Raw genomic sequence first — 15,275 nt, 5'->3', positions numbered from 1 at the left:
ACTGCCAGGCTGCTGGTTCAGCACAAGGGAAGGAAGGGATGCCTGGTGCTTGTGTCAATAAACTGCTCTGTCGGATTCAGAGCTGGAAAATTACCAAGCAATTATTACAGAGTTTTTATCACATCTGGTTCTTTTTTTTTTTTTTTCCGGTGGCCCTGATGGACCCTTCAGAAATGGGAAGTTCTGAAAGGCAGATCCCATATGTTAGCTCTCCTTGGCACAGATTGCCATGGGGATGGCGAATGCAGCCTGCTCACATCTTCATACGCTTCTGCTCTTCTCAACGCACTAAAGTGGGCTCTGCTCCCAAGATTGGAGCAGGAAATAAAAAATCAGTTCAATTTGCAGTCAAACCACGCAAGTTCGGTGGTATTAAAAGCACCGCACCTGTTTCGGTGCTGTGATCTTTCCTCCAGAATGATGAGCAAATTAGCGTTAAACAAACAGTGGGTGAGTTTAAGGCAAAAAGTAAACAGTGCCTGATATTTCAGAAACAAAAAATATTTATGAAATCCAAATCCAAAGACATTATTTTGAAATGGAAGCCCCCTTTGTCAGAGAAGTAGTACCAGTTTTAGCTGAAAAATATGAATATCATCTCAGACATTATAAAAAAAAATATCTAAAGCTTAAATTGAGTTGTCTTAAAACTGTTAGAGTGAATGACTCCACTTGGCCCTTCTCCAAAGGTGATGACTCTGTTCCTGACTTGGCATTTGAAAGCTGCATTCCCAAGTGCTTCTGCCAGACTGGAGATGATAATGGTTTGCCCTTAGAGCATACATGGGCTTCGTGAGCCTGTGCTCACTCCTCCTTTCTTGCCAGTCTGACACACCTTGTTTCTTGCCTAAACAATGTAAGCAAACTCAGGGAATAAACAAAACATTTTTATTCTTTTCTGCCTGATCCTGCTCAAACAGAACAGTTTAATGAGTTCCTGAGATTTATTTTTTTGTTGGTAGATGAATGAGGTTTTTTTGGAAGGACCCTCACTTACCAGCTTTAAGTGCCTCTTTGTTTCATGTAGGTACAGAATGTGTCTACATGAAACGCAAAGCAAATTCAGTCACGCATTAAGCTGTCAAAAGACGTTACCATTTTAACAATCCATAGCAGCCACTAAAGACCTGCAAAGCTAGCGATATGTTCAACAGCTACCAAAGAAAAAAAGTAATTCTCTTTGGATGCCTTTGAAAAGGAGTAGATAACCGTGTTGGTTGAGACCTCTCAAGAAATAAAAAGGAAAGAATAAAGCAGATAAAAAGCTAAATACTCATTGGCTTATGTAGGGGAGCAGCAAAAATCAGTTTAGTGCAGGACTGGAGTTGTCCTTCTGAACAGCCAGGAGCAGCTACAAGGGAAGAATGTTAGATGAGACCTCTGTATAAGGCAACCTCGAAGCGTAATCATCTGGCAAATGGATGGAAGAATTGTGTGAACTATGTGTAACTCTAGGAAAAAGAGCTGTAATGTTTGCTTCTTGATAGGGAAAAATACTGAAATGTGGTTTTATTTTTTAATTAAAGAGTTTATTTCTGCTTTTCACTTTACATGATAAGTAAATAATCTATGGCCAGAGTGATAGAGTCTTCATGAAAAGATTACAAAGTTTTTTGTTTTCTATTTAAAATCATAGAATCATAGAATTGTCTGGGTTGGAAGGGGCCTTTAAGATCATCTAGTCCCACCATCAGCCTAATTCTGATAACCATCAAAAATCATCTATGAATTATAGCATTTTAGACTTAGCCTTCTAAATTGCTAAATGAATTTAGCATTATATCTCTTTCTCAGTCAAAACCTGCCTAAATCAGCCATTCTACCTTTCTAATTGTAAATAAAGATCTATCAGCATAGCTCAATTGAGGTATGCTCTAGATTTACTAGCAAAACTAGGAAATAGCAAGGTTGACGCTTCCATTAATTCCATGTCCTCATAAAAGGAAACCCAAAATGTAACCCCCACCCCACTCCTGAAGAATCCCCATCACTTTATCTGATCCTTAGAGAGCACCATGAACCAAGGAAAGGGTACGGGAGCAATGTAAAACACTGTTTCCACAGCCTTATAGGCAATATTTACTTTTTTTTTGTATCACACTTCCATTTCTCCCATGAAATACTGCATGCGGTCGGCGGGTTGGCAGAACACCAAAGCTGCGTCCTCCTCTTGCAGCTGCTTCCTGCTTAACGGCTGCACAAAAATAGGAGCAAGGCTCTACGAGCCAGAAGAAACTCCCCAGGACAGCAGCGTTTCCAGCCCTTTAAAACGTGCACCAAGACATCTGCTTTACACAGCACCTTTCTGTGACCGCAGGACTGAAACAGGAGCTATTTATTTCTTGTTCCCTACCATCAGCTCCCTCCCAGGCTGGTGGGAAGTATGTAGGTCAGGTATAGGCCACATTAGCATGACAAAAGTCTTGGGAGGAACTGTTTTCCTGTAGTTGGGATGCATTAAACAGTTTACATGATGTTTACAGATACACACAGGGAGGCTGAAGATCAGCCAAGGATGAATTTGACCTCGGATATGTTTGGTTACCGAGTCTCATATATCTCTTTACCGAAAGGAGCAGCTCTAGTTTCAGGATCAGCTTAATCTTTAGTGTTTGCCCCAGACACCTTTCGGGGTCTATGGAAAGTGAGCAGAAGCCATTCTGGAAAGAGCGAGTGGTGAGTAGCACACACAACAGGCAAAATTTGGACATGTTTTACTCTACTTCTCACAGCGTTGCTTGGTTGTAAGTAGAGTCAAAATGTTAACTCACATCCACCTTCTCTCTCTGGAAGTGTCTCAGCTCCAGATCATAGAATCATAGAATCTTCTAGGTTGGAAGGGACCTTCAAGATCTAGTCCAACCATCTAGTCCAACCATCAATTTAACTCTGACAAAAAAAAAAAACATCACTAAACCGTGTCCCCCAGCACCATGTCAACCTGGCTTTTGAATACCTCCAGGGATGGTGCCTCAACCACTTCCCTGGGCAGCCCAATCCAATGCTTGATAACCCTTTCAGTGTCAAAATTCTTCCTAATATCCAATCTGAACCTCCCCTGGGGCAACTTGAGGCCGTTTCCTCTAGTCCTGTCGCCTGTAGCTTGTGACTTGGGAGATGGATTACACTGAAGTGCGAGTGGTGGCATCAAGCGCTGTGCCCTCCCAGAGCCTTGTCCATCAGGTCCCCTGTGTTTGGCCCCGGCAGACTAAGGTCATTGTCAGGACTCACTCTAAAAAATATCAGAGGCCAGTCTTGTTTTGTGTGTAGTCTTTCAATTAGACACAGATACAATTCGGAAAAATTTTCTAGTTGTAGTGAATGGACAAGGAGTAGTGGTTTTGAACTGAAAGAGGAGAGATTTAGATGAGATCTCAGGAAGAACTTCTTTGCTGTGAGGGTGGTGAGACCCTGGCCCAGGTTGCCCAGAGAAGCTGTGGCTGCCCCATCCCTGGAGGGGTTCAAGGCCAGGCTGGATGGGGCTTTGAGCAACCTGGTCTGGTGGGAGGTGTCCCTGCCCAGGGCAGGGGGCTGGAACTGGATGGTCTTCAAGGTCCCTTCCAACCCAAACCATTCTATGATTCTATGATAGATTATTTCTTTTAAACTCGATTCTTCATCTGTTGCTTGGGTTGCGTGCTGGCAGCTCAGCTCTTTTGCAGACAACTGGAGGTGTGAGTTTGGAGCAGCACTTCCCTGACGCCTTCTCTCTGAATGAGCTATCTGCAGCCTTTCCCCTGCTTCAAGGTCAAATGTTGCTGTAACTGCAACTATTTTCTGGGAATTTTTTTCTGGCTTGACTTAGCATAGTTATTCCAGGCCAAACAAAAAGTTCCCACAGCGGTGTAAAGAAATTAATCTCTTATGTTACACAATATTGTTACACCAAAGCCTATGCTGATGGTTCTCCTCCTCAACTCATGCCCGTTTCCATCCCACTTTTCCTGCACTTGTGGGATGTCAGCTTTGAACAGGCTGCAGTCTCCTGGAAGTAGGAGCCAGTGGCAGAATCACAGTCCTGCTGAAATGAGCAGGATTGATTTGTTTATATTTGTGCTGGTTTTAAGAAAGTCTGAATTTCTTCACAAATGCTTTCAAGGTATTTGTAATGGGTGGTACAAGGAACTTGTTAAGAAGTACCACGTCACAAGAGGTACAAGGAATCTAGTCCTGGATGTTAGGAAGTACCACATCAAGAGAGAGATGGTGGAGAGATCAGAATCTTTCTCTGGCTAAATTGTCTTTGATGCTTTTTTTTAAATCGTGTTATTTACCATATAATTTTCCTCTTGGTTCTTTTATAATATATTTTAACTTCAGACTGAAAAGCAGTGGTTGATTCACCATGAAATTAGATGACTTCTTTTTCTAAAAGCAGAACTGCCTCTCCCTTTCTTTTCCTTCTGTTTTTTTTTTTGTTTGTTTTTTCTTTCTTTTTTAAAAAGGAAATATTCTAAATTGTCTAGTGTTTGATTCCTTTAAGGAACAGAGAAAGAGAAGTAAGGCCATTGTTGTGTACTTAGACCTTCCCTGTATCATGGAAACGTGTCCAAACACTTCTGAGGAATATAGACTCTTCAGACTGAGGGGAGGGCAGGAATGTTGGGACAGAGACATGATCTGTGTATTCCCTGTTATTCCCACATGTTAAGGCTTTAGGTTATAGAGGAAACATTCTCTTTGCTTTTGAAATCTTAACAGCAGAAAGAATTGCTGATTTGGTTGCAAGATGTTACAACCTTTGAGTGTTTGGTGGCAAGAAACTTCGGATGCCAAAGCTGTTTGACTCTGGAAGATTGTGGGAGCCTCCCGTTTGAGGTGGTTTGCTTTATCTTTTCATAATAGATAAATAGGAGAAAACCCCATACCTTGGCAGAATTATTCAAGAAAAACTACAAAAGATGGGCCCTTGTAAGAAGGTAAATTTTCAACTGACATTAAAAAAATGCAGAAATCGGTGAATTTGCAGCCAGAGAGTCCACCCTTTGCACAGCATTAACCTCTACTTGGTTTTAAACTTACTCTCATGCGCCGAGTGATGCTCAGTTGTGCTGCTGTTGATTCCTAGGCGGTTTTTTTACTTTGTTTTCAGGTCCAAATTTCAGTCTTGGAATGGATGAGCAGAAGAGCCCACCTGAAGATGTGCCGTTTTCAGACACTGACATCAATTTGGAGATATCGTTTGCAGAACAGGCAGCTAATCTCAAGGACAGCTCGATAGGCAGAATGTGCAAAGGTGGAGGGGGCGACACTCTCCTCCCGGTAAGTGTTCCCTATTTATTGCTCTCATTCGTTGTTTTTACTAGTGGTACTGTTTGGGTGATATTTAGCTGATAGTGGGTTAATTAGATTTAGAAGAACATTGTCGGATCGAGCTTCGTGGAGATGGACCTTCTCGAGACAACTCATTTTTGGGAACGGTATTCTCAATAACATGGAAGCAACTACTTTTATGCCTATTTATGCCATTGCCTGTCTGGCAAAATGTTTAAGCAGTAATGGCCTGGTAATAGTAAGTGGGAATACTGGCTTAGTGGTGGTTGTACACAAACTGTGTCCTTACTTCATTTGTTTACAGCCCTTTTCCTGTTATCTGAGGTGAGCTGCTTTGCCTCTGTAATCAAAATCTCTGTTGTCATTTAAAAAGGATTGGTGGGTGCCTATAGAAACCTTGTGCCGTTATCCAGTGCAGGTACATGGGGGATGAGAATGAAGAACAGGATGGTCTAGAGAAGTCTAAGGTCAAATGGCAGGAAATTAAGGGTTTGTGCTCAGTTTTACATTCCAGCTCTTAATAAAAAAAGGCTCATTCTGAATGAATCCAAATTAATACAAAAGAAGATCCTCCAAGGCATTTTGTTGTTGATCCTCAGGCATCGCTTCGAGGATCACTCTCTTCCTAACAGTTTAGAAACATGCAATTACATGTGATCTGTAAACTAATGACTGGTGTGAAAAACATTATTATTTTTATTCCTAACAATGTATGCAAACATGTCTGAGTAAATATAGTGTCTGAAGTAATAACGTTTCACAGTTCTTCAAACAGTTTAGATAAGGACACGTGCAGTTCTTCAAATAGTAATCACCCCGTGTATCCTAGTTTAAACATTATAAACCAGACACTAATGGATATTTAGAAAAAGATTCTGAAGTGTTTGAGTTGTGTTTCTCTAATGCAGCCTGTAAGAAGGAAACAATAGCTATACTCTAACTTACTTCTGTATATATATGTGTATATATATATGTATACTACATACGTTAGCTAAACTTTTAGTTAGGCTCACGAAGGATTGCTTAAAGACACGGATATGGGATTTCTCCTTCAGTGATGAAAGGAGTGGCAAAATGATAGGAAAAGGACGTGAGTTACCTATTTTAAATCTACAGTTTTTATTTGTTGCAGCTTCCTCATTGGCAGTTATTTTTAAACATAGATGTTTGTGCAAGTCAATGAAACCTCAAGGCGGGAAACTGATTATTTATCTTCAATTTGTAAATTATGTTTATGTTTTGGTTTGTGGCCTTGGTAACCGTAACCACCAATTCATCTGTGCTATCACTGGGTTTGTACAAGGTGAGAAGGTCATTCTGGAGTATGATATATCTTTCCAAGTCTTGTCAACCCTCCTGCTTTGGGTCATGCACACTGCTAATGTCAGGCACAGGCAAGAGGCTCACCTAGGAGCCTGCTGGTGAGAGAAAGAGTTAAAAAGCTCTGGGAGTTGAGAAGTTCCTCTCCATCTCGGCTCATTTCCTTATACTGGTCTCTGACTGCAGCTTCTGAGCGTCTAGTGCAGTAGAAATGAGCCATAAATAAGGTTTCCCCTTCCCTAAGAAGGGAAACCCTTTATTATTATAATAGGGCAGCCAAATATGTTATTTTGTGTGCATAAGTGCAGAGGGGTTTCTGTCCCAGTAGAACATGCGTAGGATTGTTCATGGACAGCCATTTCCACCACTACAAATTTCAAAAGGATGCAGTGGGTGGTGGCGTGGGAGGGTGGGAGGTGGTTACAAGCAGGACAAAGCCAGACTCTTCTTGCGGGTGCACAGCAAAAGGACAAGAGACAATGGACACAAGTGACCACAGGGCAAAATTACGTTTTGCAAAGTAAAAAAAGTCCCCATGAGAGTGTTAAGCTCTGGAATGGGTGCCCACAGAGGTTATTGGGAGTTTTCAAAATTCAGTTGGACAACACAACAACCAACCCAATCAGACTTTGACTTTAGCCTTGCTTTGAGCAGGCAGTTGAATTCGGTGACCTCCAGAAGTCACCAGGAACCTAAATCCTCCAATGATTTTAAGATCATCTGCTTTTTAACCTATTTGGGGGCTTCTCCCGTGGTTTAGTCAGTAACAGCAGGCTTCGTGATGAAAGGTTGTGCCCTGAAGGAAGCACAGCCTTGGAGCTAAGTAATTTGTTATGACTTGGATTATTCACTCTGCTGCAAATCTCTGCTTTTAGAATTTCAGGCTGCCGAAGGACAAAACGGGTACCACGAAGATTGGTGACCTGGCCCCTCAGGACATGAAGAAGGTCTATTCTTTAGCACTGATTGAATTAACTGCTCTCTATGACATACTTGGGACAGAATTCAAGCAGCAAAAAGCTGTAAAAATAAAAACCAAAGGTGAGTCAGCGTTTCGTATTCTGAACCAAATGGGTCTGGTTTAATCCAGATATACAAATGCATCCAGTTCTTTATGATGTTCCCGCAGAAAATGTATATAATATATAAATAATAACATAGGTCTTGAGCAGCATTTAATTATACACCTTTCCTGTAATTATCCCTGCTTTCCTCTTTTTTGTGGCACAGACTTTCCTGTGTCACATAGGCCCTGCCCATCCAGTATTTTCTCAGGCCATAATTCAGTTTTTCTGCTGAATGGCATCGTATTAAGTGGAAGATCTGGGCTGTTGCAGAGGATGTCGAGAAAGCTGCGACAGGTCATTTTGCTCTGCAATCCCTTGGAGCATGTGTATAATCAGCGCTTTTCTCGGGAACATCTGGTACATGGAAACCAATTGCAAGATGCTAGAAGTTTTCTGTGCTTTGTGTGTTTTCTCTGTTTCTGGCTTCTGCTAAATGCTTTGCAAGAGCTTGAAATGTGTTACCAGTTAATCACAAACCTGCTCGGCCAAAACCCTGTTGTCAAGGTTCAGTGAATGTGACAGCTCACTTTAAATAATTGAAAGCAACAGAGAGGGTTGAGAGATACACAGCAAGGTACAACAGATTCTTCAGAATATATTCTTTGCTTTACAGTAGTAGAAAATAACTTTTTAAATGCAAAAGGCATACACAGAAACATCTACAAGACCTTGACCCCTTCAATGCATTTTCTTCTTGCAGAAGTGCTTGTGCTTTCACTAACAAACAGAGACAAGACACTTTCTTCTCTTGTATTTTGGGTCTTCATTTTAATTAATTCTTCTTACTGAATTGTTAATTGAATTTCATTCATACATAGCATTATTATCTGAATGACAGGCATTAATGAAAAACTTTGCATTGATTAAAAGCTCTCTTAAAAGTTGAAAAAGATGGGCTAGGCTGATGGAAGTGTGTAGGAAATAGACAATGACACATCAAACAAATCTGCTTTTGCAGTGTGATGCCTTCAGCACCTTGTTGTGCTGCCTGAGCCTCAGCCCTTCACTCCGGAGTGGCGTTTGGCCAATTAATTCATACAAAGGTGGATGTGTTGGCTCTTCCTCTTTGTGCTTGAGTATGTAAAGACGATGAAAACGTAATTCTGGGAAGTGCCGTGCCCAGCCCTGCCTTTCTCATGACCTCCTACAGTTTGTTTCTCCAACTTCATCTCAGTAGAAACTTTTATTATTGACAAGATCTTCAAGATGATAAAACTTGGTGTGGGGTGTGGATATTGACTGTATGTACAAGTTTTATAGGTACATATTTTATAGGTAGACTTCTTATGCTGACAGAGATACAAGAACTCCCTGTGTTGGCACTGAAACTGATGTTTCTTTGACATACATCCCCCTTTGGCATTCCCTCAGGGGCTGACATCTTTTTAGTAATTGGGGCTGTTCTGTGCTCAATATTGGCATGGCCTCATGCCAAGCAGGGGGTTTTAGCTACATGTAGTCTTATATGCCGCTTCAGAAAAATTGCACCTACAGCAATTAACAGCACTTCAGATGGAGAAGTTCTGTGTCAGCTGCCTTTGGGTTAGTTGCTACTTAGTATAGATCTTCTTTAATTGTCATTCACTTCTAATCAGCTGGGCCATAAATGCACGGGAGTCCCACTTACTTGAAGACTAAGGCTAGTCATGAAGTTCCTCATGAAGTTCAGCCAAGCCAAGTGCAGGGTCCTGCACCTGGGACATGGCAGTCCCAGGCACAAATACAGGTTGGGTGGAGAATGGCTGGAGAGCAGCCCTGAGGAGAAGCACTTGGGAGTGCTCGTGGATGAGAAGCTCAACATGAGCTGGCAATGTGCACTGGCAGCCCAGAAAGCCAACCGCATCCCGGGCTACATCAAAAGAAGCGTGGCCAGCAGGTGGAGGGAGGTGATTCTGCCCCTCTACTTTGCTCTTGTGAGACCCCACCTGGAGTACTGTGTCCAGCTCTGGAGTCCTCAGCACAGAAAGGACATGGACCTGTTGGAACGGGTCCAGCGGAGGGCCACGAAAATGATCAGAGGGCTGGAGCACCTCTGTTATGAAGACAGGCTGAGAGAGCTGGAGTTGTTCAGCCTGGAGAAGAGAAGGCTCCAGGAAGACCTTATAACGGCCTTCCAGTCCCTAAAGGGGCTCCAGGAGAGATGGGGAGGGACTCTGGATCAGGGAGGGGAGACATAGGATGAGGGGTAATGGTTTTAAACTGAAAGAGGGGAGATTTAGATGAAATATTAGGAAGAAATTCTTTCCTGTGAGCATGGTGAGACCCTGACCCAGGTTGCCCCGAGAAGCTGTGGCTGCCCCATCCCTGGAGGGGTTCAAGGCCAGGCTGGATGGGGCTTTGAGCAACCTGGTCTGGTGGGAGGTGTCCCTGCCCAGGGCAGGGGGTGGGACTGGATGATTTTTAAGTTCCCTTCAAACTCTAACCATTCTATGGTTCTATGATTCTAGTTTTGCTTGAGAGATAGATTAGCTGAGACTAGATTCCATTATTTTTTTTAATTTGCATTGTCTTAGCGCTATTGTAAAGGCTATTTTCTAACCAAGACTTAACTGTACTTTTGCTTTTATTTGAAAAAGAAATTAAAAGAAAAAGCAAGAGACCTTTGGCAAGATGGTGATCTTTCTATCCTTACCAGTGTTGTATAATGCAAAAGGTTTCAACAGGGGTTGGAAAAGCTCTTCTTTCAAACCCCCAATAGAGAGAAGCGTTCAGAGTAACTCTGGGTGATAATTACATCTGTCTTATTTTAGTAGCCAAATTTCTGGAGATTTTACTCGTGCCTTTTGCATCTTGACAATAATAACTTGCGTTGAGCGATGAAGTTCTGCGTTGCAGGGTCATCGTCACACTTATTCTGCAAACGCAGATGGTTCATTTATGCAGTTTGCTTCACTGTGCTGCAGAATATGCGATGGCAGTTTGAAGTCTAAACAGAAAGACTCCTGATTTATGGTGGAAGGAAGAGATGAATGAATCCTTTTAGCCGGAATGCTTTGTGTAACAACTTGGTTGACAAAGACGTTCAAACACTTTGAACAAAAGGTCAATAGCTCTGAATGTATTGAAGGAGCTTATCGCTTCCAAAATGTGGTTTTATGCCATTACCACTTGTACTGGAACAGATGCGGATAATATCTCCCTTTCTTTTGCTTTATTCTTCAGACTCTGGCTTGTTTGGTGTCCCACTGTCAGTTTTACTGGAACAGGATCAGAAGAAGGTGCCAGGAACCAAGATTCCGCTGATTTTTCAGAAGGTAAATAGGCACGACCAAGTCAACTTGTTATATACCTGCAAATGACAAACAACTAACATTTTGTCCTGGATTTGTTTGCTCCCTGTAGCACAATTTTCAGTATATTACTGTAATCAGTCAAAGTTATTGTAATTTTTATTTGCAGCTTTACTCTCTAATTGAGTAAATGTGATACTTAGCTTTGTATCAGACATATTTTGAGTTAAAGGAATAAAGTTTAGTTTTTGTTACGACTGCTCTCCATGATTTAGGGAAGTTTGCTAATGAGCCTGTGAAAACTGACAGTCAGTCTAGCAACCCGCTGGAGCCAAATTCCATTTCATAAAGGTGGTGTGACTTCCATTAAATTGAAAGAGGGGGGATTTAGATTAGATTTGAGGAAGAAATTCTTTGCTGTGAGGGTGGTGAGACCCTGGCCCAGGTTGCCCAGAGAAGCTGTGGCTGCCCCATCCCTGGAGGGGTTCAAGGCCAGGCTGGATGGGGCTTTGATCAGCCTGGTCTGGTGGGAGGTGTCCCTGCCCAGGGCAGGGGGTTGGAACTGGATGGTCTTTAAGGTCCCTTCCAACCCAAACCATTTTATGATTCTATTATTATCAGTAAGGCTGCCCTTTATTTTTTCCAGAACAAACACTTGAAACTCTGTGGAAATTCTCCATCCCTGGCCACAGGCTGAACCTGCCTTTCTAGGAAGTGGTTTTCTCCTGTTTTCAAAGTGGTTTGGGCCCCAAGGCAGGTGGCTGGGGGGTGGGAATCAGGCTGGATAACTGTCTCTGGTGGTGGCAGCAGCCCTTTTCCAGAAGATTTGTTGCTTAAGTACGTGGGGGAATGCTTTGGACTGTATGATGTTATGGTGATGGGGAAGATCATGGGAAAGATGCTGGAGACGCTGGATTTACTATGCTTTCCTGCCTATACGTAGCAGGTCTCATTGTGTGAGAAGGGAGAGACCACAGCGTGTGGACCTGTCCTAACACTGACAGAAACTCAGCGCTGTGTCATCACTGCTTCAATAGGTTTGGGGACCTGCTTGTTAAGTTTTTTTTCAAGAAACAGAAAACTCAAAGCAGTTTTGCATCACTCTCTCAAAACTACTGCTGTGTCATTCAGGCCAGGAATTACTTCCTCAGGACCATAAAAATAACTTCCTAGGAAAGATGCTATCTAGAAAAAAAGCAATCCAATGACAAGAAGTGATTGATCACCGTGCCATCCTACCAACACAGTAAGCGTAGTTCATCAGGAAGAAAATTCTACAGAAACATTTCTAGCTTATAGATATGATTTGTTTTGCAAGGTGCAGACCTCATTTGGAATACAGTTTTTCTTTAAATGAGAATATGAAAATAAAACGTTTCCCGTTTCTTCTGCCTGTTCTCTATGGCACGTGCTTTCCAAGAAGAGGGGATTTATGTAAAGTGCAAGAAAGAACGTTTTTGTGCATACTTGGTTATCACTAAAATGAAACAAACAAAGCTCGTAGGAAGGCTCCTTAATTAAAAAAATCTTTTAATAAAAAATACACGTAGTTTTTATTTCATTGAGGAATTATGATTAAAAATAATGAGGGTTTTTTGGACTGGAAAATCTGAGGGTAATACCAAGGAAAATCTACCGGGGTGCCAGCTTTGGTGCTGTTTTCTAACTTTGTGGCTTTTTCTTTTTTTTTGATCTTTTTTTCATGGCATTTATCAGTTACATAAATACAGTGGTAGGTAAAGCCCCTTGAATTTCTGTAACTGGAGAAAACCCGTTGCATAATTTTTCTTACTCATGGGCCGGCGGGGGAAGGTGTGTGACAGAGGCACTGCCCGAGTTAAACGTTGGGAGAACCGTTTGTGCTAAAATGGTGGCATCAGCTTCTTTTGAATACTCTTTGATCCGTATTTCAGGGAGTACTTCCAGGCATATCTTTTAGAGAAAGGGATTTTATGATACGCGTTTTAAGTACTTTTATAGAATTTCTACTAATTTATCTAAGCCATGCTTAGGATTGCGAACTGTTGAGTTTGTTAGGAGAATGCCAGGATTTTCCAGATTGAAGCTTCCTTAAAGCCTAAAAGTGATTAGGTTTTCTCTGGTAAAAATGAGTATTTTTGAGAAAGTTAGTAGTTTATCTCTAATACTACCTTAATTGTTTTGATTCGGAGACACTTCAAGAATAAATCCCTACCCTTTATTATCTTTATCCCTACCTAAATTACTACCCTTGTTAAAGACAGCAATTTTGGAAAAAAAACTGCTTCAGTCTCTGAAGGAGATAGAAAAAAATACGGTTTTCTTTTTTAATAAAATAGTCAAACTCTTCTTTAATACTGTCCTTAAAACAGGTTAGGAGCCATGTTAAATTGTTTTTTTTTTCTACAACAACTGTATTATGTTTGTAAACTGTTTGTGTGTCTACTGGTTACATACATGCATGCACAAATGCACATATACATACATACATAAAGGCTCCAGTATATCACAACTATCTACCAGTAATTTTTAATTGGCATCATGCAGTTTGCTTTGTGTTTGACAGCTGATTGCTCAGATAGAAGAGGCGACTCTGGAAACAGAAGGACTTCTCAGGATACCAGGAGTGGCAACAAGAGTAAAGGTAAATCATTGCACAGATCCTCGACATCCCCAAAAACCTACCTCCACTTCCTTGTTTTATTTTGTTGGGGAAATACGTGTTAATACCAGGTTGTTACAAACATTTTCAAAAACAGAAAGCAAAGTCTCTGTACAAAGAAAGTTGAGTTCCGTTAGCCAGGAAGCTGATGTTTTCATCCAGGGTAGTTTTGGGGAGAAGGCTGGAGTTCGAGTTTGAAGGAGAATCAAGGCTACGTTTCAAATTCAGTTGTGCCAAAATCTCATTAATTCTTGGCATGAGCTTTCCAGCCTTTTGCGTTTCCCCTGAACCAGCTTAATCATCTGAACAGTTCACACATAGCCTTGCTACCCCGGGAGGAAGGTTTCCTCTGGCATTTTAATAGCTAGACTTAACCTGCGTTACAGGGCAAGGTAGGCAGCATGTGCTGGAGAACCTCTCACATTTATTTTTATAAACAGCAATACAACTGCTCAGCTCACCAGGCACAATCTTGTTAGACGCGTCCGTCCACACCGACACTTCGCAGAGTGAGTGCCGATTGCACACAGACTCTTTTTGCCAGTAATGCAGGAAAATAAATAACACTGTATGATTCACGCCAAGAGTCAATGTGTTAAAAAGATGGTCTGAACCAGCCTTAAATTCTAAACAGAAAGGACCGTTTAAGTGGATTCAGCTGCCCAAAGCCCTCTGCCAGCCTCTGCCGTGTAGAACTCGCTCCAACAGCTGCTTCGTTAGAAACAACTGAAAAAAGGGACTATCATGGAAATTGGCTTTGTTTGTTTACCAGTAACTAAGGTGATTTTTTTGAATTCTTCTTACAGTTTTCCTCCATTCTTTATTTTCCACTTTTCATCAGTTCTGCATACTGGAATCATTTCGAAGTGTTTTTTGTTTATTTGTTTATTCTTTGATTTTATCAGTTTAATACGATTTCCCAGGCGGGGGATCATTAATTATTTAACTTTCATTAATTTTTTACCTCTTTATTTGCAGGAGCTGCTTCTTTGAATGCAGCAATTGTGTTTTTTAGCAAAGCTGTTACGGTCGTTTACTTAATCAAATGGAAAAATTTACAGAAAAAACAAAGAATTTAGCATACTAGAGGACTGATGGTTTCTCTTAATTTTCTTAAACTTTTTTCTCCTACAGAAAAATATTTTCCTCACTATGTATTTCCTCTTTTTATAGAAAGACATGGATAATCTCAAGAAAAATATTTTTCTATCTTATTCTATAGATTTTAGAGTTATTATTAAAAAAATGCATTGCATATAGTTAAATACATTTATAGTTAAATACATTTACTTTAAAATCTAAGCATTGGTGCATTAGGACACACAGTTGACACTTCTGCTCTTGCCTCTCAGATAGAATAATTCATTTTATCTGGATGTTTAATACTGCATTTGCCACAGTGACTTGATAAGAATGTGGATGGAGGAGCCGATGAGACTCAGGGGAAGAATTTTCATCTTTATTTCTAAAGTTTGCTTTTGTTGATGAGCAGGAAATCATTACCCACATGACTTTTGACATAGGAGTTAGGATCTTTGCACCTTTGAACCCCCTACATAATCAGTGGAGACAGAAGATCTCTCTGGAGGACAGTTGAGAACATCCAACTTTTATATCAACCTAAGTGTCCACATTTTCTTTGGAAATAGATCCATTTTCCATTTGGACGAAGTTAAATATAATGAGAACAGTATCTTAAAAATGTATCTAGTATGCTCTATCCAACGTGTCCTTCTTGTCCAG

At 41.1% G+C, this 15,275-nt stretch overlaps 1 protein-coding gene across 1 annotated transcript in view; it reads left to right on the top strand.

Annotated features, from left to right (window-relative positions):
* ARHGAP18 (Rho GTPase activating protein 18) overlaps window positions 1–15,275 on the top strand; it is a 62,626-nt gene that overhangs the window by 31,504 nt on the left and 15,847 nt on the right. The window contains exons 5-8 of the mRNA XM_074162278.1: window positions 5,093–5,262; window positions 7,470–7,635; window positions 10,824–10,915; window positions 13,437–13,514. Of these exons, the coding sequence (XP_074018379.1) occupies window positions 5,093–5,262; window positions 7,470–7,635; window positions 10,824–10,915; window positions 13,437–13,514 (506 nt within the window). The remainder of the gene's footprint in view (window positions 1–5,092; window positions 5,263–7,469; window positions 7,636–10,823; window positions 10,916–13,436; window positions 13,515–15,275) is intronic.

The sequence above is a fragment of the Numenius arquata genome, chromosome 2 (assembly GCF_964106895.1).
Source record: "Numenius arquata chromosome 2, bNumArq3.hap1.1, whole genome shotgun sequence".
Lineage (NCBI taxonomy): Eukaryota > Metazoa > Chordata > Aves > Charadriiformes > Scolopacidae > Numenius > Numenius arquata.
Note: the sequence above shows the minus strand (reverse complement) of the source record. Positions and strands in the feature narration are given on the sequence as shown.